We start from the raw sequence: 26,216 nt of genomic DNA on the forward strand, positions 1-26,216 counted from the left end.
TTGGGGGTGTTATCACTTTAATTTTTTTTTTTGCAAAACGGCCAATATGCTTGTAACCGGATTAATTATATGTGGTAACAAGCATGTTTTGGCCGCCATTTTAAAAAAAAAAAGTGATAGCACCAAAAACGCTGCCACCTCTGCAATGCTATCACAGATTTTCCAACTACAGGGGTGCATACCTTGCCAAAAATCACAATGAGCACTTTTCCCCTCATTTGATACCGACCAAACCCCCAGGCTGATGGCCTATAAGCCCGGCAAATCATTTCGAGTTATATCTCAGGGAAATTTCCCAAACCATCTGGCAGGCAGACAGGAGACATTCTTATTGTTCATCACGATGTGCAATATGCAAAACTCGGCATTCCTTTTTGTTATTACAAGAGGGTGCTCCTAGAGCATATCAATAAAAAAAAAACAAATGTTTGCCCCCAGAAAAAAGGTGGAGTTTTGTTTTTACAGGACTACTATTCGTTGTTCACGCTGAAGATTTCTTAAAGCATTGGGGTCTAAATGGATGTCATCTAGCAAACTTTCCTACTGTCCTGTAAAGTGGCAACGGTGTACGAAGATTCACTTTGTGCGGGGGAATCCTCATTGTACTGCACGCTGTCAACTCATGCAACGTACGTGTAGACTTTCCTATTCAGAAAATAAGAGAAATGGAGAATTTGTTGGAAAATTCTGCAACAATATAACACGGAGATTCATAGGACTTATCTGAATACACTTTTATTCATTTGAATATCTGTACAAGTGCTCTCACAAATCAGAGCAGAAAATATTGTTCAATGTGAAGTAAACAGTAGTTAAATTGATCAATGAAAACATCCTTCAATGTTTAAATACGCAAGTTTGCCTCTATTGCAGAATATACACAATGTGGAATGTGCGGCTGTATGGGAATCACATGGCTACGGCTGTAAATAGCACACCAGTCTATGGGAAGGGGCTGTAGCCGCTAGCCAGTGGCTTACATAGGTGCGTGTTATTGCCTGCTGCAACCAAGCTTACGGTATGAAGCCAGTATGGACTCTTGAGGGCGCTGTGCAGCCTATTCACAATCAAGTGCTTTTTTGAGCAGACTCATAAATAAGAAAAAATGCAACGCTGCCCTCAATTGATGGTATATTGTCAACACCAGGGGCTACTCTGTGCAAAGCATCTATGAAAAGGTTTGTTGGTGGATGGTGTTGGGGATGGGGAGGGCGGGGTTGAGAAATTTAGAGGGGGGGGCACTTACCTGTCTTCTGTTGTTCTAGCTAGATACTCCCTCTCAATAAGGCTCTCTATTCTCTTCTTGATGACAACGGGGCTGGGTAGAAACCTAGACTTGAGCTGCTCAGTTACCTAAGAAATTACAATTTCAAATTAATAAGTTTATTTAAAGATTTAAAATGATCACAGTAATGTTCTACAGGACTTCATATGACAGAACATGAGGACTTTAGACTGGTTCCAATTTAACGCAAAGGGTATGCCTGCACACAAGCTGTGCACGGGAAGGAACAGGCAAACTGCAACCACAAAAAAGAAAACAAAACTGTGTGCTTTATTGTCTTACCTCAGCTACTAGTACGTTGTGTTGCCTCTTCTTTCTTGACTTCATGATGCGGACGATTGCAGCTTCAATCGTAATCAGTTGGTTAAGGTTGATGTTGTGATTCGGTTCATATGGCACATTTAAAGCATTCCATATCTAATAGAGTTAAACTATTTAAAATGGCGTAACAGATGAAGCATTTAATATTAAATGGAGATCTTGAAATCCAGTTCTTTGAAACAACATTTTTTTCTCCGAGCTGCTAAGCAGAATATACTGCTCAGGGAATTGTCACGCTGAGCACCAGTCATGTGATAAACCTGAATCCCTTTTTGGCAGGTAAGCAGATGCAAAGGCTTTTTTTCCCCCTGCTCAGCACATTTGTGTGCCAAGCAATTCTAGCTGCTGTGGTGAATCAATGATTTCGATGCAATTCAAGATTGAGAGAAGTGACACAAAGGATATTCATGTTTCCTGTCTTCATCCACTCTTGTCCTCGTTTCTTTCCTCTCTGGCTCCGACTCACCCTTAGCTGCCACTGAAATACATTCAAAAAAATGATTGTAAGTACGTTGCTAATCTTCTTTTTATTTCATCCACTCATGTTTTTTTTTTTAAATGTGCCACTTTCTCAAACTTGACCAAGGACCAAGGACAAGTAAACATTGAACAAATACCAAGTGTCTGATAGAATATTTGAGCTGAAAAGGGTGATATTTCTGATTGAAAAAAAACTCACCTGTTTGGATTTTGACCCTGAAAAGCTTCGAGGTGAACATGTCGTTGACAGTAAAAATGTGGCTATTTTCTGCAAAGAAAACACAGCCAAAAAATATTTGTAAATAGTGAGACATACGACACAGGAAAGTCACACATACGGCACAAGAAATACAAGAATCTTAACTTTGTTTTTACAATTTTATCACATTTTAGACAACTCTGTTAATTTGTAGAACTTAATAACTTTGAAAATGTGACATACTGTGAACAATTTGCAATGAAAATTCAATGAAAACCACATAAAATATACCAGTAGGTACCATCTCAAAACTTATAATGTACCCATTTCACTAGGAATCCTCCTTCAGAAATCATAACAATTTCCCTGTCCGATGCCATCATATTGAGGTGCTCATGACTTGAAAAGGCCATTCCTGATTCCTGGCACATGTGAAGACTAGGTTATTAGTTTCACTTGATGGATTTTGCTGAGACTATACCAGAGGCTTACCTATGTCTTTGCACTTCGGGTCTTTGACCAGTATTCTCTGCGTGGGTTTGCCCAAGGCTAGTGACTGCAGCGCCCTGATCAGATCCTTAGGAGGGATATCCGTCTCTTGAATGATCTCCTGTGAGGGGCAAAGAGATAACAAAAATGTAGTCTTGGTTTTGAAACCCCCGGAAACACAACAACTGTGAAGTTAATTTCTCAGGCTTGCAGAAAACGAAAGAGTGCTGAGCAATAATGCTTAAACCGTACCTCATATGTGACCTGTTCTCTTGTATTGAACAGCATTAGAATGCACATCTGGTACGTGGACACCTGGATGATGTGTCGTCGCTGCTCTTGCTTGCCCACCTCCTGTGAACCAAGAAACAATACTAATTAAATACCCATTTCTTAATTAAATATCTCGTACATCCAAAGCCAGTGTTGATAGATAGCTTCACTGAGTTTTCTCTTCCTTGTGGAAACAGCCAATGATCCAAGAAAGTAAACTTAATGTAATTCTTCTAAAATGTTGCTCAGGGTTCAGAGAGGAAATGAAAGTCCTAGATGCAGGAAGTGACAAAAAATTGATTTTGAGAAAACTTTCAGATTTGGGACGGACAGCCAAATGTATGCGGTGCAGTGGCTGTGATTCGAACCACGGTCATCTTCACTGGTAGGCAAGAGAAACATCACTAAACCAACCCATCCCAAGTTAGAGGAAACCCACTCATTTGAGCATCCCCTCTATAAGACTGGCCGTGATCTGTAACTCCTTGTACATCCAATTTACAGTCTACTGGTGGTTCATACTTGCCTTTTTAGACCCGTAGAACACGGCGTGTAGGTCCGCTGAGCCCAGTTGCGGCGTCAGCGATATTTGTCTTCCTGTGTGCTTTGTCAGGTAAAACCTGTGGATGGGGACAACAAACATGCGAATGGTAACAGGCAATGCCTTCCAACATTCTGATAGTGCATTGGTTAGTATGTGCATTAACACCGTCACCTTCTCCTTGATTGGATTAGCTTACTTCTCCAGCAAGCTTACACGTCAAGCAGAATGTAGCGCCTCAGTCATATGTGTGTGGATATTTAACTTGAGTTGACCCCTCATAGGTCAATAGGCCAATGACCCACTGGCCATTTTCAGACTCTAGTTGCCTTGATTAGTCCGACTTTACCATCTATCCTTTTAGACAAAAATGTATCCAACTCTAAAATGCTTATTTACAAGTCTTGGGATAAAATAATCAATATATTTGGGGTGCGAGAACATTGGTTGATGTACCTTTTGAAGGCTTCAAAGGCACCTCTGGCCTGGTGCGGTATGGTACACTGTGGTGTGGCTGACTGCGTAGGCCAGAAACCGGTGGTCAAGACACGTACACTCAGGTCCACTCCATACATGTTGATCTGGTGAGTAAAAAATTGCAGCATTGACAAAGATCACTTTAAACTTTAGCTACTTGATGAAATATTGGTTATAAGAAAAAGATGGTAAGGGCCCGTCTCAACTCACATCCTGGACAAACTCCAGACAAGTTCTCGTCATTGTATTGGATATAAGTTGCAGGATTATGAACGACTTCCATGCAATCTTCCCTGCAATGAAGTTATCAGTATAGATGAGTCAAGCAGTTGCTAATGAAATTTTCCCAGAACATGTCCGGGACAAATGCAGAGTTCCTTCCAGACAAAGTGAACACTTCTACCCACAAATTGTCCCGGATATGAATTGAGACGGGGCCCAACTTACTTGGGCTGTCTGCACATGGTTCTTGAACTCCTCCATGAATGTGTTGGACACGGTCATGTCTTTGAACATTCCTTCTAGCTTGGACGTGAACTGACAACCACATTCCGTCTGTTGAATGAAGGAAAATTCAAATGAGACATCAGACAAAAATCAAACTGACAATATTTCAGAGCAAATGTAAATATACAACTTTGCTTTGTTTACCTTGAGCTTGGAGATCATGTTCTTCTCCGAGTCGTCTGAGACGCTCTTGTTGAGTAGTAGCCTCTTGGCCAGGTGTTGCTTGTAGTAGCGCTCAAAGACATCCTTCTCCTGCAGGAAACGAAACAGGATCATGCTCTTGTCCAGGATGGCCTCCACTTCCTGCTCCGACAACTGCAAAAGTAGGTTTTAAAAATAAGGATTACTAAAGAGGAATTTGAGGCAGTAAATTGAAGAATTCAGATGTTTACAGAGAAACTGATACAACTGAATAAATAAATGTTCAAGTTTATTTTCAACAGAATGCTGTAGTGTTGTGGCCGGGTCCATCAAAATCCCATCAGTTTTTGTCAACAGTGTTCAGTGTTCAAGTCTGATCAACAGGTTAAAGCCATTGATAGTTATAAAATACTGCAAAACATTCCAGCAGTTCATAATATTGATCACTGCATGCAAACCTTAACCAGCGCTTGTGTGCAACTTTGACTGATGCAGCACGCAGTTGCAGCTGGCACATGTAAAACTTGATCAGTGAGTTTCGCAAATATTCCAATATTCGGTCAAATGAAGTTTTGAATAATCAAATACTAAATTATTTGAAAATGGACAGCCCTAATCCCCTGCCACATGGGTACTCGCTCACAAAGTGGGCAAAAGGTGGCGAAGCCGCCTCCCCACACAGTGAGTTACCTCCTAGAGTCTGGGAGGAGAAAAGTGATGTCTTACCCCTTTGACTCCCTTCTTGAGCTTGTCGTCGATGAAGAGGGACAGATACTCTGGCGACTTGGGGTTGAGATTCAGGAAGTATTCAAAGTCCCCTGAGATGGTTTGCTTGAACTTGCGATCGTTGTTGAAGGACTCCCGCAGGAACCTGTCAAATCTGTCCTTCAGTTCCAGGAGGTCCTAGATCAACAAAATGTCAAAACAATAATTATTTAAATTTATTATTTAAACAATTTTTTCAAACCTTTTCCGTGTAAAATGTCTGAGCTGGTGCAATTCAATAATGAAGCTATTGTGAACACAACACTTTGTCGTGTCAGTGCAACAAGGTCGTAACTCCATTCTGCAACAAAGTCTACGAATACACTCCGTGCAACAAGGTCGTATCTTGACGTCCATGGATTTTGTGTGTACATCCGGGTTATTTTTAGTGAGATACGACCTTAGACATTCTGAAACTCCCATTTCATGTAGTGCCCATTTTAGGAGATAAGACATTGTTGAACGGACACGACAACTTTTTCTTAATGCAATAGCCGTTTCTACAGTAAAAAGGCATTGCAAGCTCTGCCTTATCTTTTGCAACGGAGAACAATTCCGATTTGTTAATTTTGATTGGCTTGAATGAATCACCTGAACATATTGTATTGGATTCTTTCCGCTGTCCTCCTCCTGCACCAGAGCCTTGCCTTGCTCTCGTAGGTACCCGCTCACACACTGGCACATGGTTTCTAGACCCTTAGGGACACGGATGAAGAGCTTGTACATACAGGCTAGGTCTGCAGGGGAGAAAAGGCAAAAATACGGCTTACTTATTGCATCTGTCCACTTATTTCAAATGCTTACCTATTGCTGTGCACACCCCAACTGGTCAATTTCTGCTCTAAACAGCTCCCTGAAATTCACCCTACTCTTTCTGTGAACGACTCTGAAATTATTCTTGAATGATAGAGTATGAATACTACTAATTCCATGAAGCAAACAAAATGGCAAAATGGTTTTACCACAAGTGAAACAAATGAGCATGCAAATGAATTTTCCGACTTACCATCTTTCTTGTTGTTTTTCAACATGTGAACCACACCCGAATTCTCCATCTGAAAGGAAGAATTTCAAATACCATTCTCACTCTTACATTATAGAGTTATTTATTTACAAAAAAAAAACATCTTGCAAAACAGTTTAATACGTTTTGAAAAAGTTAATGGAATTCTATTGAAATTTAATAAAGCTTACCTCGACAATATTTTTCATGTGTTTACTGATCAACTCATCCTCCAGAACCTGAAAAATAATACAGAGGGTTAAGTACAAAAAAAGTGGCAACTATTCAATTAAAGCATCTAATAACGTTTTTTTTTTACAGTCATAAAATTTTAGGCACAGCCATGCAGCTGTACTATACTCATGTTCAGGCTAATGAAGTCGAAGTATGCAAACTGCCGAAGAGTCCTTTTTCTTGTATTGAATCAAGTAACTGAAGCCATACAATGTATCAATTTTAAAAAATTCATCAAAACTGACGTTTGTATGGGGCATCAAGGGCGGATCCAGGGGGGGGCCAAAGGGGGCCATGGCCCCCCCCCCCCCCCAAAAACGAAACCAATTTTTTTTTTTTTATGTGACATCGCAATAAAGGCAAGCAATGAGTACACCACCATATTTTCCTCAAAAAAACATTGGTTAAAGTGGTCAGAAATTGCCTCAGATCGCACCACAGAGCATCTAGAATCCAAAAAATTTTTTTGGGCCCCCCAAAAAATTGTGTTCTGGATCCGCCCTTGTGGGGCATGGAATACCTTTACGATCGGTTCCTCTGTGGACTTGTCCAGGTAGTGTGCTGCCCTCTCGGCCTCTTCATTGATGCGAGCCTCCACCTTGCGGATGTAGACTGAGGCACTGTTCTCTGCAAGGAACTTCTGACTCTCCGTCTGTGTGAACAGAGAGAGAGAGAGTTACCAGATTTGAGGATGGCATATCTTTGCGCCACATATTCAGACATACAGTTTGTATAACCATTGAACTCACTGTGCCAACTAAAACAAAACGTAGTGGCTATTAGTACAGCAGTTGACTGTCTGGTTCCCTGACCTGACAATATTCAACGTCAGGATCTTTGGCTCTGGAAACCAGACTATCAACCGAATGCGGAATGTTTCTGGGACTTAATTTCCCTTTAAAATAAAATTCACTAAGAAAACAAATGAAATTACATTACAGCTGTAGCTGCAATGATAGTCACTATGAAAAGAAAACAACCTGCTGCTTGTGTATTTATTTTATGAGATATCATTTGGATTGAACTCAACCAGGCACAACTAATGTAGTACAATTAAGTATTTACCTGGTAGAACTCTGCCGACTGTTCTAGGAAGGGCCGCTCAAAGTCTTCCTCATACACAGATCTGGAGTCAATGCCCAGCACCATCAATGTGTGGCATGCATTCTTCACTGCACCCCTGAAAATAAAGAGAGAATATTCCAAAGATTCAATAGTTAATTCATAGTTGCTCAACATTGGCCACTACTACAAATGACAAAATACTAAAGTAACATGTCCTATGAGAAGACCAAAACAGTAATTTTTTTATTTTTTTTTTATAAAATGAAGTCAAATATTCTGTGAAAAGGCCAACCGAATGTCTGTTTTCATTTTTGTTTTTTAAAACTAGTCCCGTGTCCCGGAAATAATTTAAGAGGCTTAAAGTTTTTGGAGTCTTTAAAGTCTGATTGGAGTCTGTTCATATATTGGGGGGGGGGGGGGGGGGGGGGGAGAGTGGCTTGATACTGTACCTGTCAACAACTTCTCCCCGGCGTTCCTTCATGACCAGCTGCAGTAGCGTTTGGCGTAGATGGTCGCGGATGTTGCCGTAACGCACCACCTGGTCACGGAAGATCTTCAGCCCCAAGTTATACACGTTGTCTACTTTGTTCTGCTGCACGTAGACACGATCCTTCAGGGGGGAGGGGGGTGAAACACAAGACGCACACATTTCAAACTGGGCCCAATTCAATTTTAAAAGGTTGAACAAAGAAATTGACTGGAGCTGTTTCTGCTTAACAAATTTATTTCGTGCTTAGCATAATTCTGTGCATGCAGCTCCCATGAAAGAGGCACACGAAACAAAGTTAATAGAGCTGTTATGCATACAAAACTGCTTAGCATGGAAAAAAATTTGCTTAGCAGAAACAGGTTACCAGCCAAAATGCCATGCAAAGTCAACTGCTCGTGATTGGTTCTCATCAAATTTCTGCTTAGTGCATAAATGCGCTAAGCATTTCCTGCTTTAGTGGCTCCGCAAAATTGAGCCCTGGCAATGTTAAAACAGTGATCTCCTTCACCTCAAACATGTCTGTCCTACTTCTCACCTACATGTACTGCATTATTTGACACACAAATCTCCATTGCAGCAGGCATTCGAGAACACAAACCCAATGCCGCTGAACACATCCTAACCAGTGTACGGTTACACAATTTGAAATTCAAGACCAGGCAACTGGACCAAGTAACAAGGAAAGGACAAGGCTAGGGGAAATATTTGTCTTGAGGTCAGCTGTGAGCAGACTGGATTTCTATCTATCAGGCAAGCCTCATCCATTTGCAGTAGGTACTAGAAATTCCTCGGATTCTTGGACGGTAAGGTAATAGCTTTCTGTTAAAACAGGAAGATGTAAGGAATGATAAACTGAAATAAGGAGGAGGCAGAGGGCCTGAATGGGGTCGATGGGAGGAGCACTAGGGGTGCAGGAAAAGATGAATTTAAGAATTGAGAATGAACTGCTTACAAAACATCAAAAGTCTAGATTTAAAATATAAAAGTAAACACACACATATGAAGAAGGCTGGACAACCATCTGTAGTTGAGCCATTTTAACAGATTAAAAATATTGATTAGGTTTTAGATTTTCATAAATGTCATCGCACATTTACAACATTGAAATGAAGTGAGTCATATTTTGTATTGACAGAGCTGTTGTGGTCGTATCCATCACTAGTCCATCACAAGTGATTCAGTCTCAGGTCAAGCCACTAGCTACACATGTGTACTCAATTTAACTGTGACAGAGCATTCCTTTGTCATTAATCATCCTCCGTTACTTGAATTTGTGTCAAAGGACTAGTGATTTATCTGTGATATGACTTGTGATGAATTGAAATGAACTGAACTACAAACATTGATTCACAATATAAAACCACCATCTGAACCCTAGCCATCCCCAACATTTCAAACTCCAACTGCATGTTCTGTTGGAATCTGTTGGAGTGAGTACTGCACTAGTAAACTGATTATGCTTTACATGGGGTCAGGCATACCACCATAATCAGAGTCCAACAGTTTGGGTGTTTAGTTTACCATATGGTGTTGGATTTTGCAAGAGTGAGGAAGGTTCCTAGTAAATCACTCAAGGGGGTTGGGGTTAAAAAATAACCTATTAACCAGAATCTGAATAAACAGTAAATTTACACAGAAATAACATACGAAAAAAATCCCTTTTTATTCTTACATGTATCTGTTCCCCAGAAGAAAATTAAGAAAATTGTGAAAGGTAATTTACAAACTTGTCTCACTTGTATTCGTGTACAAGTATAGAATTTTGTGGTAATGTAGACGAGGCATTTATTTTAATGTTTATGAATGGTTGTAACTTGCAGCATGATTTAGAGGCAGTTTCTTACCATGTACATCAAGATATCTCGGATCATGACCATCGCTGTCTGGTGGTCATTCCAGGCTGCATTCAGCGTCTGTAGAAAGTTGTTATTCAGCGATGCCAGGACATCAGCTCGAACCTATTACAAAAATACATATTTAAGTTAGATTTTTGACGTCATACTTTTTTTATACTTAGGTTCATTACCAATCTCAATGAAGGAAAATGTACTTATGAAAATATTTCAGTCAAGAGGAAAATCCTACAGATTATTGGGGAAAAAAAATGCAGGTACATAACTTTATGCATGGATTCTGAAAACAGGGAGTGCAGAACAACAACTGTAGTACAATGTAACACAAGTGCTAATGGTTTAAAATCACTGGACTTAGTCTAGCATTTCAAGCCTTGCACAAGAAACCAAAAATAAAGTTTCTTACTTTCTCCACCAAATGTTCAGTGACGACGTCCCTTAAGCCCGTGTACAGCCTCTCGCCGTGCTTGTGCAGCACCATGGTGTAAGCATTGCGGTACAGCTCCTCAAAGCTCAGCCCGCTGTTGTTCTTTCGCTGGATCTCCTGAATGGCATTCTTCAGCAGCGCCCAGATATTATCCACGTACTTGTCGTCCATATTGGTCTGATGACGGATTAGAGAAGATTAACAATTACAACCAAATCAACAGAGTGAAACATCCTTTTATTCGCGTACAGTTCCGTGAATGTACTTGCATGAAGTTTTCAAACATTGCCAATGCTTCGAACTTTCATCGAAATGCAAAAGAGAAGCTAGACTGTCCTAGTGGATGTGAAGTTAATGAGTGAGTTCCACAATTGTCCGCATGTAGGAAAACTTCAATTAAACTTCATTACCTACGTCTAATTAATGATAAGGTTAAAACGGCGGGTCTCAGTGTGTGACATTTCATGTGCCTGGGTTGAGAGCGGTTGAGATAAAATGAACTTGTGCCAAAAAAGAGACATGAAAAAAGTTAGACGAGGACAGCAATATAAGGCTGTACTTGAAAGGCTGTACTAGAAAAAAAATCATGAAAACAATTTCAACTGATTTTTACATTCTTGATCCTGAAAACATGGACGACAGTGTTTAAAAAGCAATATTCAACAAACCGACAAACAAATAGTTTTGTAAGATAATTTTCAAATGATCATTTCAAATTCTGTTACATTCATAAGATGACTTCAGTTCTGGACATTTGAATGATACTTTAAATTAAATGATAAAAAGAAACACCAAATATTATTCTTTTTCAAAGTTCTACCTTTTAAACTCAATGTACATGTACGTTAACCCTAATATAAACCTAAGCCCTCCTGCCCAGGAGCAGCCTGAATCCATCAATATCCTCCATTCAAAGGCATATACTCTAAACACCTGAAGCCTTCAAAATCATCCACTTTTTATCGCTGGAGACCCGACTTTGTCCTTCGAAATCCTCATTTATGCAAAGATTTTGGACGAATTGGGTAGGTTAGAATTAACCTTAATCTCCTACAGAGACTTTCTACACACCACTATTTATTAAAATTAGATAACTACACAATATGAATTAAATAAGTGGACAGTATTGAATTTAAGAGTTAGAGTTCGGACTATGAAGTAAAAATGACACACGACTGAAGAGCTTAATTTAAAGGAACCTTCTAAATTAGAATTGACAGGGAAAAATAAGATTATTTTATGAGCGTTCCTTATTAATGTACCAAATATTGAATTCATACAAACTTCTAACTGACTTTATTTCACTTTTAACACAGAATGTGGAAAATGTAAAATTTGTTCCTTTTTACACATTTTCAACCTGTCTATAGGTTTATACAAAAAGATGTTAAATTATATTTTACAACGTCAGGAATAAATTCCAATCATCTGATTGATGGGCTGTTGATCACGTGCAAACATTCATTATTTATCTGTATATTATTTAATGTGAAATTTGTTATTTCATGGCATATATCAACAGGCTCATAATTCTAATGATTGGGACAAGTACTTGAGGGTAAACATTTTCCATGGATTATTTCAGTGTGATTCCTCTTTGATGCCTCAATATAAAAGAAAATCATATTTGAACGTTTGAGTTTTGTTTAAGCAATTACCATCACAAATGGATTAAAAACAAAAACAAGAAAAATTAGTTTGTGCATGCATTCTGTGCATAGAGTATGAATATATGTTGAATGCAATTCTTTCCTTGTTTACATACAGAAATTAAAAATAGAGCGAAGTCAAACATTCAATAACCATAACAAAATAACAATATGCAATGAAAATACCAACAGCAAATGCATTTACGAGCACAATTTGTTGGAGTAGAGTCAGGGCTCGATTTACCCGGTGCACGCATGCACGACGTGCATGTAACTTTTTTAGCCACCAAAATACTCATTTCATGCATATATTTACCAGTGAGTGAGAATTAATAAACGAATACCAGAAATTAAATTTACTTCATAAAAGAGGTTGAGCTTCCGTAAATAATTGTGATAAAAACTAAGAAATAACAATTAAAAAATAAACATGATTTATGATCAATATTTTTAGTATAATAAATAGGGGGCCAATGTTTCTTTTCTTTCTTTCTTTCTTTTTTTCTTACCGGGAAAGCCCGAATCCTCATCTTGGTGTCTTTCTTTGCGCCCTTGGTTAAGCTCATGTTGTTTTGTTGTCCGTTTCACGTTGAGTAATACATCAAACCTCGAAACAACTTGGCAGTGCAGTAAACACCTAAAATTGTCGGTGACACACCACGATGAAACTCGCGCAGCTTGTGCTGCGTGATTGACAGTGTAAAACTTCTACACTACGGTGCAGCTCAGCACAGTAGGCTGCTGTTTTATAAACAGCTTAGAGCTGATTACATAGGCACGTATTCTCTCTTTTCGACTTTTTTGTTTCTTCACTGATGTATAGGAAATACTACAATGTGCTCAAATGTTGGAGCTGTTTTCCACAAACGTCAAAATATAACAAATTCCTCTCTATCTGCTGGAGAAAATTACAGCGAACGAAGTTGAGAGACGGGTGAAGCCTGATAACCGCATGACCTTTCAGAACTACATTGTCGATACTTAGTTTTCGTTTTAATTTTATACACAATTAGTTGGGTTTTGTTATTGAATTTAACGAATGATTGCATATCCATAAAAACAGATACATAAATCAAAATATCACAAGCATTTTATGCAAGTATTTTAGATGTTGAGAAAATCCTGCGTATGAATAAGGTTGTGACCTTTTAGAGTGAGCCGGCACTGCCGTACTCAATGACGTATATTTATGATTAAAAAAAATGCAAACATTTCATGAATGAAAATAATAAAATGGTGAAGATGTTGTGCTGAAAACTCTCAATAGACAGCTAATAAGTATTTTTTCCACTTCCGTACAAAGCAATAGGAAGTGGGTCCTGATATAATACATGATATTTAGACTTGAATTTATTTTGTAAATTTACAGAATAAATTCAATATGGCAGCGCCCTTGTTATAATTGTGCACTGGTACCCATTTTACTTCCTCATACAAATGAACTACACTGAACGAATACCAGTCTCGTGAACAATCGGCGATGCACACGGTGCATGCGTAACTAAAGTGTAACGTAACGTTAGATTACAAAAACACTCGGTGTTAGGACTGAAAACCACCCGGTTAATCCATAAGACCTTTGTACTTTTGTCAAAGTGTTTAGCGATGTCTACAAACAGCGTCACTGTTGAGGTAGTCTCTGAAAACAGCACGAAATGGGTATGATTTTTTTTGCTATTTAGCGGAAATGCGGAAGGGATCGGTTCCCTGACGATCCTTTTAAGTTTCATAGTAAACATTGCATAATGAAAAGGTACCAGACGAGATGATTGACACTTGTCTAAATTCAATTGTAAATTAATTATGTAAATGTTAATTGCTGACTTGCTGTACTTTGTATAATAATGCCTCGCTATTTACACTGTATTGATTCATAACATTGGTGAATGATTATTAAAGTTACTTTTTCTGTTTTTCTTTCTTTCTGTTTTTATCAAGTAATTTTGAGTTTGTTTACTTGAATTTCGCGATTGTTTCCACTTAACTTACAGGTTACATTGAAGTGTCAAAAATCGGTGAATGCGTATGAGCTCTCACGCTTGATAACTGACAGGTAAACAGCCAATTCTGGAACAATAAACACTAGTCCCATTGAACAACGCCGCAGTCGTATCTAGCCCCATAATGTGGCTCAAATACTGGACTTCCTCCATCAGTGTCCGTATTAAATTGTTAGGTGCGATCGGTCCATCACGCAGAAATGCGTTGCGTGATGGGTCGATTCTGTAGGATATTTTGTACTTTACTTACCCTTAAAAAAATCCCTATAGAGCCATGAATTAGAAAGAAATGATGTTTGACTGGTAGCAGCGTGATTGACTGATTGCGTCCAACATATTCACCATGGTATATAATTACCGGCTTATACCCAGGAAAAATTTAAGTCTGTTTCTATAGGTGGAGTTATCCTGTACTTTTCAAGGTTGCAGTTATTTTCTCTATGTCACAGGTCATGTACATGTGACCTTTGGATCTCTGGTTATTTTTATTATACCAGGTAAGCATCTTGGTGAATATCAAGTGAAAAAAATAAGTCTCGATTTCGATTTCCTCAAAATCTACTTTTCCTCAGATTTACTGTATGACTGTTCTGTGGCTCACAATACGAAAGAAGTCCAGTATTTGAGCCACATTTCAGGGCCTACATGTAAGTTGTTTCCTGCTACAGCTGGTGACCACAGACTCTGAGGAAGTTTGGTTCATGCTAACTTGCCTGCCTCTTTCTGCCTGTCCCTGGCAGCACATGAGACCACAAACTTATAAGGCAACCTACGCCTGGTAACGACGGTAAATGACACCTGGTGACTCTTGAGGGCTCTGTGTACAAAACTGTGTCATCTTTAACCTAGTGAAGGGGGTACTTGTGAAAAGTGACCATAAAGCCACCAGACATGCATTTTACTTGGATTAAAATCCTGTGCATTTTTATTCCATTGTTAGTTATCAGCCAGCAAGGCCTAGAAATAAAGACTTCATCTTTATCAACATCCTCCCTCAGAAAATGTGTAGTCGATTTAGCTGAGTAACCTTTTGCTGGGAAGAGCGAGACCTGTGGAACCGTCCATGAAGCTTAATAGGTATGATGTCATCTTTTTTTCCAGGAGTGAAAACCAACCAAAACCTGAACAACTAATCCTGAGGGACAGGCACGGTGCTCGACTCCAACCCAACAACAAGATCAACAAAGTAAATGACAGGTCTGGTACGCATCTGATTGCCGAGATGGTAGGCGAAGGCGGAGTCCAGCGGGTTGATGGCAGGCAGCACGACAAAGCAATGTCCTCAGATAGCATTACAAGGTATGGTAACGCTATGGTAAACCCTGCCCAACGCATCAACAAAAGTGAGAAGCCTGTCCAGTGTAGCAAGATCTGTCAGGTCAAAAGTCTCAAGGCCAAAATGCCTCGGAGTCTGTGGTCACCAACTGCAGTAGGATACAACTGTGGCATTGTTCAATGGGACTAGCTCTCATTGTCTCAGAATTGACAGTTTGTGCACTGGTGTTGATGGCTCAATGCAGCACGGTCCCACAGACTGTTGCGCAGTGTTGCATCTGGCTGGGTTAGGGTAAACAAGTTTTGGTAGAATTCTAAACCAAATTATTGCTTGCAGTACCTGCTAATGTATAAGATTCCAATCAGTCAGCTGACCACAGCAAATGTGACGTTAACTGCACTCCGATGCTGGAGATTATGGTTTGCAGTCCAACCGAACAAGCTTGTGATTTTGTCTCAGAATTTCTTGGGAAGCTGTGAATGCATAAAGTGCTATTAGTATTTCACACGGTTTCACCTTGCATTCTGGTGCTTGAAATGTGGTTCATCCAAGCATCCAACTTGCCGTTTCACATCTTAAAATGACCTATTCTTGATGTGGTATCGAACGTCAAGGTTTTCAATTTGTCTGTTTTTTCTTTGCAGTTGCACAGATGACAGTGAAGACGTTGAAGACCTAACCAAAGTGAGCAGCACAGAAGATTCTGAAGACCCCAACACGCCCACCAAGAGCAAACGGAGGAAAGTTGAGAGTGAAGAATCTCCAAGTACGATTGATCTTTCCAATTATGCCTCGCCTCCGGAAATCGAGGCTAGCAACGCTGATCCAACTAAAAAAATCCAGACCAAAAGGAAATCCCGAACGAGAATGAATGCAAAGGCAGCATTGCAGACGATTACCGATGATTCCAGCTCACACGGTGAGGGTCAGTGCCAGGGATGCAGGAAACCAGTGGATGGATCACCAACTCCCAGACCAGGATTGAAACGGAGGCTTGAATCTGACCAGTCACCAACGAGGGGAAGTCAGCGAGTTCGACCCAGGGTCAGCCACATGTGCACATGCTGTGACGACAGACAGGAGAAAACCTCCCTCAAGAAGCATGGAAAAAATACGCCCAACTCTAAGAGGAATCTTACACATCCGTCGCCGGTCCCAGACACACAAGTCATAGAAGTGGGAGAAGACTCCCCAGAGAAGAGTTGTCGGGACACAGATGTAAAGACTCCAAAGGAGGAACGTCTTAGTCATTCAATGAGGAAGATTCATTTGGAAGATGGCACGGACAGTCCAGACGGGAACTCGTTGTGTGCCACACAGAGCGTGACTAAAAAACTGGGGGAGAGTGCAACCAGGCCTGAAAGTGCAATGACATTAAATTACAAAACTGAATCGACGCTAGAAAAGACTGTCACAAGCATTAGGTGTCAAGACAGCACTGACAGTGAACACTCGGATGTTGCTCTAATCAGTGATCTGGCTGATGCCAAAACTGACTCTGTAGTCAACCAAGATGTATGTGACTCAACAGGCACACCTTCTAGTAGTATCCCGAATGATATTAAAGCAAAAGACGCAGCAACATCAGTGATTGACGTTCCTGACACTCGCGGCAAAGATGTGATTGCCATCCAAGTAGATACACCCACGAACAACATCCCCAGCAGCCCTGGGGGCTGTTTTATAGTCGTGCCAGCTAGTGCTAGCAGCTTGTCAACAACTGCCAACCGGAATGTAAGGGGAGGGGTTTCCACCAGCAAATTGGTCACCAAAGTGAGCAATCAGTGTCTAGTCAAACCTGTGGTTTCGGCGGGGTCAACTATCAAAACTATCAGCAATATTGTAAACTGTATAACAGTTCCCATCAACAAGGCAACAGGACAGTCACCAGGACAAGTTGCCGGCATTCTTGTCAATCAGGCAAATACACCTGTTAATCCAGTAGTCACGGCCGTCCCGAAGGGAACCATAATATGCGAGATCACCTTAACGAAACACGTTCCCACAACTCCGACGGTTTCTTCAACTGTAGATAGAAGTTGCTCGAGAGTGCTCAAGACTTACCCTGGGAAGGCCCGCAGGACGGAGGCCAGTAAAAAGCTAGCCACCAGAGCCAATTCAAAGAGCGAAATCAACTTGATTTGTGTGGATGCCGATGGGTGCGAGGAGAACAGCTCCGTGCCAGCGGATGGTGGGGATTCCCAGCCATCCAAAACAGGTACCTCACAATGTCACAAACTTTCCAAAATGACCTATTGTCTTTTTTTTTCAGCATAATTCTTCACTGTAATAGGACGCTCTTTGAGAAAGTACAATGTATCTCTAAAATTTGCCCTTTCCTATTTTTGTTTTGGTTTGATATCTTCAGAGGGTGAGCCGGATCCCAATGAGGCTGATCCCATTCTTGTCAACATCGGCAAGAACGAGCTGAGAAAGTCGGACCTGGACACCCTGGAAGAAGGGGAGTGGCTTAATGACTGTGTAAGTCCAAGACAAAGTGGGCAAGACTAGCAATTATTGAGAGGTGGGATGCATTACAAAGCTAGTTACACCCTCCTCCATAAAAATGTACTGTTTGAATTTCAATTCAGCAACAGAGGAAAAAAACGCATATATCACACTTTATCATCAAGCGGACTAAATTCTCAATGCTAATTTTTCAGTCTAACAAATATTGTAATGTGTTTTGATGTTGCACGTAGTAATGGCGCATTATTCAAAGTTGCCATTGTTTACCTGCTGGTCATGCATATAGTTGTTCAGCATACATTTGTACAGCAGGAAATCGCACAAAAACTGCTGAAACATGACATTTAAGTTTCAACTGTATGACACAGGCACTACACCATTGCATGTTCCAATTTGTGCTTGAAGGATATCTAACATTGTAGCTGTGAGCAGATACTTTCATATGTTAAGACAATGCATTTTGTTTTGCTCCGCAGGTCATCAACGCCTACTTCTTCCTCCTCAGCGTGGTGTCTCCACTGAAAGTCTTCACACACAGCTCATTCTTTTTCTTCTCGCTGGTCAAACGAGGCTACGAGGGTGTCAAGCGATGGACAAAAAATGTGAGTGCAAAACTACAGGAGAGTATAAAATGAGAGTATCAGATGACAAGAAATTATTGACAAATAATCTGTGCTAAAAGATAGACATGATTTTGTCCCTGCCTCCATCAAATCAAAAGGGGGGAGGGAAGGGGGGAGACACCATCCTGCAAAAGGGCGCACTGTTCAAATCTGACGTTCATGGGCACTATCGGACAAGAGGTGGCGCTCTTCATACCGGCCCAAAATTTGCCGATGGACACACAATTTTGCTGACAGCAGGATGATTTTGCCAATAAAATAGATTAATTGGGGGGGGGGGCTCTGACAATGCTTGTGTATGCTGCCAAATGCCTGAGAGTTTTTAATTTGAGCAAAGAGAGTTCCTGAATCGAAGCCTGGTGTTGGAAAATGACCTTTGCCTTGCTGAGCTCTCATGAGTAAGCCACACAGCGCCCTCTACTGTTCCAGCGCAGAGCCAATGAAATTGCAACTTTGATATTGAAATTTCTCTTCACAGACAGTTGGTAAAAGGGAAACCCCAATATTGAATTTACATTTCACTGACACAAAAATTCCATTTATAAAATAGTGATAGTAATGAAATATTTCTCCCGTCACAGGTGGACCTGTTTACCCAAGACTTAATCTTCATTCCGGTGCACAACAAAAGCCACTGGTCTCTGGTGGTGGTCCACATCAAGGAGGGCATCATAGAGTATTACAACTCCTCCACCATGCTGGATGGCTACCCACGGAGTATGATGGTAAGGCCTGGCATTCAGGGAAAGACCTTGGAAACTATTGGGAATTGTCAAGGAAATCTTTGGGAAAGTGATGGTTTTCCTGTGAAAGAAAATTTTCAAAAGTTTCAAAAATCATGTTTGAAGAATCATGGCAATTGTATTTATAATCAAGTGTGAAGAAATCATGGGAATGTTCTTGGAAATGTTGAGAAACTGTAAAAACTCCTTTGGAAATTTGAAGCATTGCAAAAATCTTTACAAATTGTGAAAATTGTTGTAATGGTTTGGGGCAAAACATTAGGAACATTAAAACGTTAATGAATATTATGTTCAAATTTTTATTTGTACCTTCATGAAAATATTAAAAAAATTCTATTTTTCCCCCTCCTGTTCGTAGCACATACGAGACTACCTTAAATCTGAGGCCAAGCATCGTGAGAAGGCGCAATTCTCGGACATCAAATGGGAAATGTACGTGGTTGGGGATATCCCCAGACAACAGAACATGGATGATTGTGGGCTGTTCATTTGCCAGGTGGGTTACAATTCAATTAATAAATTTGAGCTTCTCTCAGAATTTGATTCATTTATCTTTTACCATATTTTGGTGGCCACTAAGCACTGTTTTTGCAGAAAGAGGGGGCCAGCCAAATGCTCTGTTACTATCTATCTCACGGACTCACTGACCGACTGACTAAATGACTGTCACTTGTGAGCCGAGCAGTGCTATCGTATAGGATTACTCCATGACACAAATTATTTCAACCCAATCCGATCCATTGTGTAGACCAGATGCTTGAAAATATTGCCATTCTAACTCAGTTGAATAGAATTTTGTATGTTCTTGGACCAGGTTTATGAGGCTTGCCAAATTATTTTTGTTATTTTTTCCTGTTATTTTGTTCTTTTTTCTTAGTATGCAAAAAGGCTGAGCTGGAAACAGAAGGTGAGATTTGACATCAAGGAAAGCATCAACCTGAGACGGCAAATGCACAGGGAACTGCTGAGGCGTAAGATTGAAGCGCAATAACAGAGGGTTACTCTATGAACTCAAAACTCGGCACTCAAAAAACTCACCGATTAAACTGTGCAAGAATTTACTACGTATGGGAGCAGAGGTGGTTTTCAAGACTCAAAAACTCTCACAACTCACCATTTTGATAAAAGTGCTGCATGATGTTTCAATACTCAAGATTTCAGATCTTCACCAAAGCAACTAAAGTCCGTAACATTGATCCAACTAAAAATTTTGTAAGTAGGACTCAAGGTCTCAGACTTGAAGCTTGGAGTAAATGACGTGTTCAGTGGTTGTGCATAACTGTCACAGGCATATCTTAAATTTGACATCAATAATTTTTAGGTGAAGGTTTTCAGAATGGTTTCACAGTCATTGTTTTGAGAAAAAAAATAATTGTAAGAAAAGAAGCTGGTCTTTTTTGTTGTAAAAAAATCCATCCATTGATGTTTATTTCAGTCTCAATAATGTCGAAGAATTTTTCTCTGAATCATTTTGATTCAGTTGATTAAGATTGTTTTTCTCAGCATTTTGGTGTATCAGGGTATGGAAGATTCAAAGGATTATTTGCCAAATTGCTCCTTTTTTAAAACTTCTTTGGGACTGTAAGAAAATAAGCTTTTCCAGGAACACTTAGTTTCAGGAACTGCTAAGCGAAAAAAAAAATAATAATTTAGCAATTTTTTTGCACAACTGAATACCAGTCCCAAGTAGTTCACATCACACACATTTTGGCCGTCGACCTGCATTTTAGGTAAGCAGATATGTTTGGTGCTTAACAGACTTGTCAACATTATCTATTTATGTGTCTGCAACATGTAATTTGTGTTATTTATTATTTTTTGGCATGATACGTCAATCGCAGTGTTGCCCAGTCACATAAAATATCAAGTGATGCAATTATGTTCTCCTGTAATTATATTTATTTGTGTATTATTTAATGTTATTGCCACGTCAACATTATAACTGTATGCAATGGGTATTTCACAAGTTTTTTTTGTTTCATGGGTACGTGTACATGGTTTAATATTTGTCTAACTTGTGAAGAATTAAGCCACGTGATTTCGAACTCGCCATTTACAAATAATCTAATTATTCAGACTGTGTGCCACATAAATGTTGTTAGAATTTGCTCATAATTAATCTGAAGAGTGTAATTGCTGAATACCATTGCCATTTCCTGGGCAAGCCGTGCAAAGTGTAAAAATGACAAAAGATACATTTGATTTTAAAAAAGTATTATAATATACAGTTATGGACTAATTGTTCATTGGTAATCAAAGCAATGTTTTTGTGGTAGCAAAATAGATTTCGAAACAATGATTTTGGTTATGATCAAAATGTGTTCTTTTCCTCTGGTAATATCTGATGGTCATTTCCCACAAGACTTTTTTTAATGCACTGTATTCTTTGTTGAATTTTTCTGCCGTGTGTTCGGATATGTTTACAAGTTCACTTGAATTACAGAACAGAACTTGGAAAATTGAAACAAACACCACCAAACTACAGTCGAGGCAGTCTGATATGTACAAGTACAGTTAACATATTTATTAATAAAACATGAACACAAATGATAGTTACAATACTAGGATAGCTCTTGTGCTTTCTGTTAGCTTCTTGGTGCTTAAAAAACACCCGTCTGGTATTCCAATTTTTAAGTTGGGGGCAGTATCCTTCTCCAGGAATGTATTCTCAGACACAGTCACTTATGGTCAAGTTCGGGCAAGGACCATTGGTTGACTAGTGGTTGATTTGTGACATGTCTAACGCCTGCACACTAATGCTAGTCAAACGCTGGTCAAGATGTCATCGCAAAACTTCTGGATCCTGGCTCCCTGCTGTATTATGAATGCGCGCAACTATTGGTTACCAGCGATGCAACCAGCCCAAGTAGGGTAGTTCCAAATAGTCGACTAGCGTAGTCAACCACCGCCGACTAGACGGAGTTCGGGCTAACTTTAGTCGAACTATGGTTAACCAATGGTTAATAGTTCTTGCGCGAACTTGCCCTAGGCTGAGTGTATCGGGTGCCTACTGCAGAAAATCAGTGTGTGTCAAGAATTACAAAGGTTTTAACCCTGGCAATCCTGTAATACATTTAAAGAGGAAAGCGTGACTGACGCCAGGCTATTACAATACCGTTACATGAAGTCAGTTGCTAATTGAACGCTTATACACATGTTATAAGTTGGTAGAACCTCGGTTCCATTGTTCCAGAGGTACAGGCTCGAATCCAACTCCAGTTACCTGCTTTGTTCAACCCAATGTTTAATGTGAAATAAGTCTGGTTTCCCGATGTCACATTTCAGTTCGCAACCATCTTTAAGGCCAGACACAAAAAAAAAGACAGCTCAGAGTTTTGCAGAAATAGTCTTCTGGGCCATGCAAGAGTGACTGAACTACGGGTCAGTTGCAGGTCATGGGTCAACCTGAGGTCAAAGGTGAATTCTTTCAGTCATCGTCCTCGTCCTCCCGTTTCCTCTTGGTCGTGTGGATGACGGAACTCTGGGAAGGAGGTGGCGAGGTCACCTCAGTCTTGATAACTGTGTGTACTGCGCTGGAAGTGGACATAGAGGGCGCCCTAGTGGCGGTGCTGCTTGACTGCATGTTGATGGTGGGAGTGGCTAACGGACAAAAGGAGATTGTTTTGTTTACAGAGGACAGGATGGGTAGATACACAAACACATTTTCCTACAGTTTCCAACAATACAATGAAAATATTCTTTAGAATTCAACAATTTTAAGCCCTGGAAGGCTTGCACGTTCACTGGACAAAAAATGAAGGAGCAGATCTTGTGACACATATCATTTTACAATCTTTGCATTGAGGAGATGTCAACTTTTCGCATCAGACATTTGCAGCAATTCTGTATTTGTTTTATAAATTCTGGTAATGCTTACTGATGGGTCTGGATACCCCTTTGATGATGCTGATTGGTGCACTGCTGGGTTTGGAGGACGACGGAGTGCGGACCGTCATGTTGTAGGGCTGCTTAGCGCCAAGAGTGAAACTTGGCGAGAGCTTTGAGCCAGCTGATGAAGACATGGAGATTCCTACAGTGGGAAAATTTAAGCAAAAATCCAGCAATAGTACAGAAACTCTTGAAGGCGCCCCACTTTTTAGGAATTTCAGACAGCTGCCGTGTAACTGGCTCGGATCCATACTGGTTCATGCAAATAAGTGCTACTTGTTCAGATTTCTAAAAAAATTAAAGAGCACGGACGATATGTCTTAAAAAGCTGTGATTTCTTCAAATTGGTGCATAATAATGAGTACGATTTGCCTCACCTGAACTCAAAGATAACCTTGATGGCATTGTCAGTGTCGCCTGCAAAAGTAAAACAATAGTTTTCAATAGAAATTGTTTCAAAATTCCTTTACAAGTAAACAAGATAAACAAGAAGTTTCATTGTCTCCTCTCAAAGAAATTGTTAGGTAGAATGTGGTCAACTTATACATGTACATGTAGATTGTTTTGTAGGGTTCTTGACTCGGTGAGTTTGTAGTCCATAACCACAAGGAGGAATATGTAGGATTGAGGAAGGTAGATCCCAGGTTTGGGGCATAACAGGTACCAACGGGTCAATTGATGATCTGCATACCCTTTTCTGTAGCGGTCTGAGTCTGTAGTTGGAGGCTGACAGGCAGTAGCGGTCCGGGGGCAAGCGGGGACCGTTGTGAGGTTTGATGGCCGGCAATGGGTTGTTATTCTTCTGTCTCGCTATCTCCATCAAAAACTGAAACGATAAAAAAAAATTTGTACATTTTTTATGGCTTATACAGGGTTATGGCTTCAGACTAATGCCTGGTGCAGGTTTATGGTGTCTGACTTAACATATTTTGGTAGAGCGTGATACAGTTTTCCGGAGGTTACTGGTTCAAATCCCGCTGCGGGCGGGCACGAGAAACTGGTTTATTTTGTTTACTTGGCCTTAAACAGAATGCAATATACTACTGACTTACCTCCCGTGGTGGTGGAGTTGTGAAGGAATGGTCTAGCCTGCCCTGTATTGCCAGCTTGACGTCATCCGAGTCTATTTCTGTCCGTCCTGCATGATTGCTGTATGCCTGGGCGTCTTCCAGTACATCTGTTACATAACCTGGGAACAAACAAATCAAACGTAAAGTTCACTTCTGCATGAACTTAGGGCATATTTCTTATTATAAATTAGTTACTCAATACCAAACAGCATTAGGCCCAATTAAAGTAGAAAAGGTCCCAACAACACAAGAAATAGTTGAGATCATCTTAACTATAGGTTAGTACGGACATCTAGGAACTTCTGAAATCTCCTTGTCTCATTCCCAGACCCGTTTTCATCAATACATACTGAATGGTTCTTGAGTCTGGAGTGCTGAAGTGTAATGCACATGTGAATAAAAAGATGTTTCCATGGGCAATGCTCACGTCGCACGCGTCGCGCTGCCTGCTATGGTTTTAGTTCAAGATAAATCAACTTTAGGTGTTTAAATAGTATTGTTGATGTACCCTAACGTGGCGCACTTTGATTTTTCGTCTGTAGCGCCTAGCTAGAGCAAAAGTTTTAACTGAAATTTCACAGAAAGTGAAATTTCATCAAGTTATAAACACTCCCGTTCATAAATCGCGAGTTTATTTACCCGCTACAAAGTTAAAAGAAAAAATTATTTTGGCGTGATTTTCCGATTTTATTTTCAAGTGCAAAGTGAACCCTTTGAAAATGCCCCGAAAAATAAGAAAATAATTTTGTGACAAACATCTGGCTGGGTATGTAGGTAGAGATAATAATGATTTATCAGAATTTATCAAGTTTACAGAAATTCTTAAATGTTAATTTGGAATTTTCCGAGATTTATTTAAGTGCGCCACGTTAGGGAACACTCCGCCAAATTGTGCCCAATTTCCGGACGCCACCGTTTTTTAATTTCCGCTTAAATTTTATGAAACCGAAATTGTTCACAGAGGTTAAACAGCAAGCATTAATGAGGTAAAAGTACCAGTATTGCACTGCATGAATTTGAGGTTTGTCAACAAAGAGGTTTGGCAACACTACATGAGGAAATTTGGGTAAGCTTCGAAGTGCGCCACGTTAGGGAACACGACTATATGTTATTTTCTCAATGGGTCCCCCCACCAAAAACCATTCATGCCCCGCCCCTCCTCCACACCCGCCACATCCTCCCCACCCCCCCCCCCCGAAACAAAATAGGCCAAATTTAAAATTTTAAAAAGAAATAGGCCCTAGAGCTGTCAAAGCGCTCTAATTGGAGGGACACTTTTAAATGTGGTATAAAGATTCGAAATGATGTTTTTGCAAAGCCGTAAAGTCATTAATTGCATGCAATAAATTGTGTCCGGAAACTGGGCAATGCCAGTGACATTCCCGCGAGTCGCAACATAAAATTCTGAAACTGTGCCGCCTGTTTTGGCTGACTTACGGTACGTGAATTCAAGCATCTGATTAACAAGTCTTGGTTCGTATTCTGTAACGCCCATGTCCTTCAAAATCGCCGCCATTATTTCGGCATCTTTTGGCACCGCTTTTGCCGGAGGAATCGCCATTGTGGAAATAAAAAATAGCGCCACCAAGCGCGAAACAAGCTTTAAAATAAAAATTAAGTCATCTACACGTTGTAAATGAAAATACCAACTACACGTTTCAAATTTTACCCAAAAAAAATCACCTGTGAAGTTCCGCCCCCCCCCCCCCCAGCCTCGGCAGAGGGCGGAAATAATTATCATAAATATCTAAACAAAAAATAAACAAATAAATAAATAAAAAAATAACAAACCCGCTGCCACGCCTAGCTCAGCTCCCCCTCTCCAAATTTACACCCCTCCTCAGTCCCCCTCCTACTCCTAGTCCTTGCCCAGGCCCTGAGCATAGCTCCTTGCCCTGAGCAAGGAACAATTAAAACCCATATCATTTCAGGTCACCGAATTGTATAC

At 40.2% G+C, this 26,216-nt stretch overlaps 3 protein-coding genes across 6 annotated transcripts; 1 reads left to right on the forward strand and 2 right to left on the reverse strand.

The window, feature by feature from the left end:
* Positions 1 to 187: 187 nt before the first annotated feature.
* On the reverse strand, positions 188 to 12,779 carry LOC119723372 (cullin-3-like). Its single transcript, XM_038193978.1, has 21 exons — positions 12,709 to 12,779; positions 10,530 to 10,727; positions 10,115 to 10,228; positions 8,230 to 8,390; positions 7,781 to 7,895; positions 7,236 to 7,367; positions 6,673 to 6,720; positions 6,485 to 6,533; positions 6,070 to 6,215; positions 5,440 to 5,616; positions 4,717 to 4,887; positions 4,513 to 4,620; positions 4,045 to 4,169; positions 3,574 to 3,667; positions 3,027 to 3,128; positions 2,778 to 2,895; positions 2,286 to 2,354; positions 2,012 to 2,084; positions 1,568 to 1,637; positions 1,247 to 1,353; positions 188 to 645 (listed from the first exon to the last, which is right to left on the reverse strand). Exons 1-21 carry the CDS (start codon positions 12,763 to 12,765, stop codon positions 621 to 623), a joined length of 2,259 nt encoding a protein of 752 aa, XP_038049906.1. The 5' UTR covers positions 12,766 to 12,779; the 3' UTR covers positions 188 to 620.
* Positions 12,780 to 13,362: 583 nt separating this feature from the next.
* LOC119723371 (endochitinase 2-like) lies at positions 13,363 to 21,871 on the forward strand. 4 transcript variants are annotated; one of them, XM_038193974.1, is made up of 10 exons: positions 13,363 to 13,380; positions 13,796 to 13,858; positions 14,191 to 14,252; positions 15,301 to 15,498; positions 16,120 to 17,693; positions 17,844 to 17,956; positions 18,421 to 18,546; positions 19,149 to 19,292; positions 19,669 to 19,806; positions 20,188 to 21,871. In XM_038193974.1, the coding sequence occupies exons 2-10, from the start codon at positions 13,805 to 13,807 to the stop codon at positions 20,299 to 20,301; spliced, it is 2,523 nt and encodes an 840-aa protein (XP_038049902.1). In that variant the 5' UTR covers positions 13,363 to 13,380; positions 13,796 to 13,804; the 3' UTR covers positions 20,302 to 21,871. The 4 variants fall into 4 exon arrangements, with proteins under 4 accessions (XP_038049902.1, XP_038049901.1, XP_038049903.1 ...); XM_038193973.1 differs by lacking the exon at positions 13,363 to 13,380 and adding an exon at positions 13,417 to 13,435; XM_038193975.1 differs by lacking the exon at positions 13,363 to 13,380 and adding an exon at positions 13,459 to 13,477.
* Positions 21,814 to 25,865, reverse strand: LOC119723373 (transcription initiation factor TFIID subunit 9-like). Its single transcript, XM_038193979.1, has 6 exons — positions 25,706 to 25,865; positions 24,251 to 24,387; positions 23,890 to 24,024; positions 23,576 to 23,615; positions 23,188 to 23,340; positions 21,814 to 22,910 (listed from the first exon to the last, which is right to left on the reverse strand). Exons 1-6 carry the CDS (start codon positions 25,827 to 25,829, stop codon positions 22,738 to 22,740), a joined length of 762 nt encoding a protein of 253 aa, XP_038049907.1. The 5' UTR covers positions 25,830 to 25,865; the 3' UTR covers positions 21,814 to 22,737.
* Positions 25,866 to 26,216: the final 351 nt, after the last annotated feature.

The sequence above is a fragment of the Patiria miniata genome, unplaced genomic scaffold, assembly GCF_015706575.1.
Source record: "Patiria miniata isolate m_02_andy unplaced genomic scaffold, ASM1570657v1 HiC_scaffold_17, whole genome shotgun sequence".
NCBI lineage: Eukaryota > Metazoa > Echinodermata > Asteroidea > Valvatida > Asterinidae > Patiria > Patiria miniata.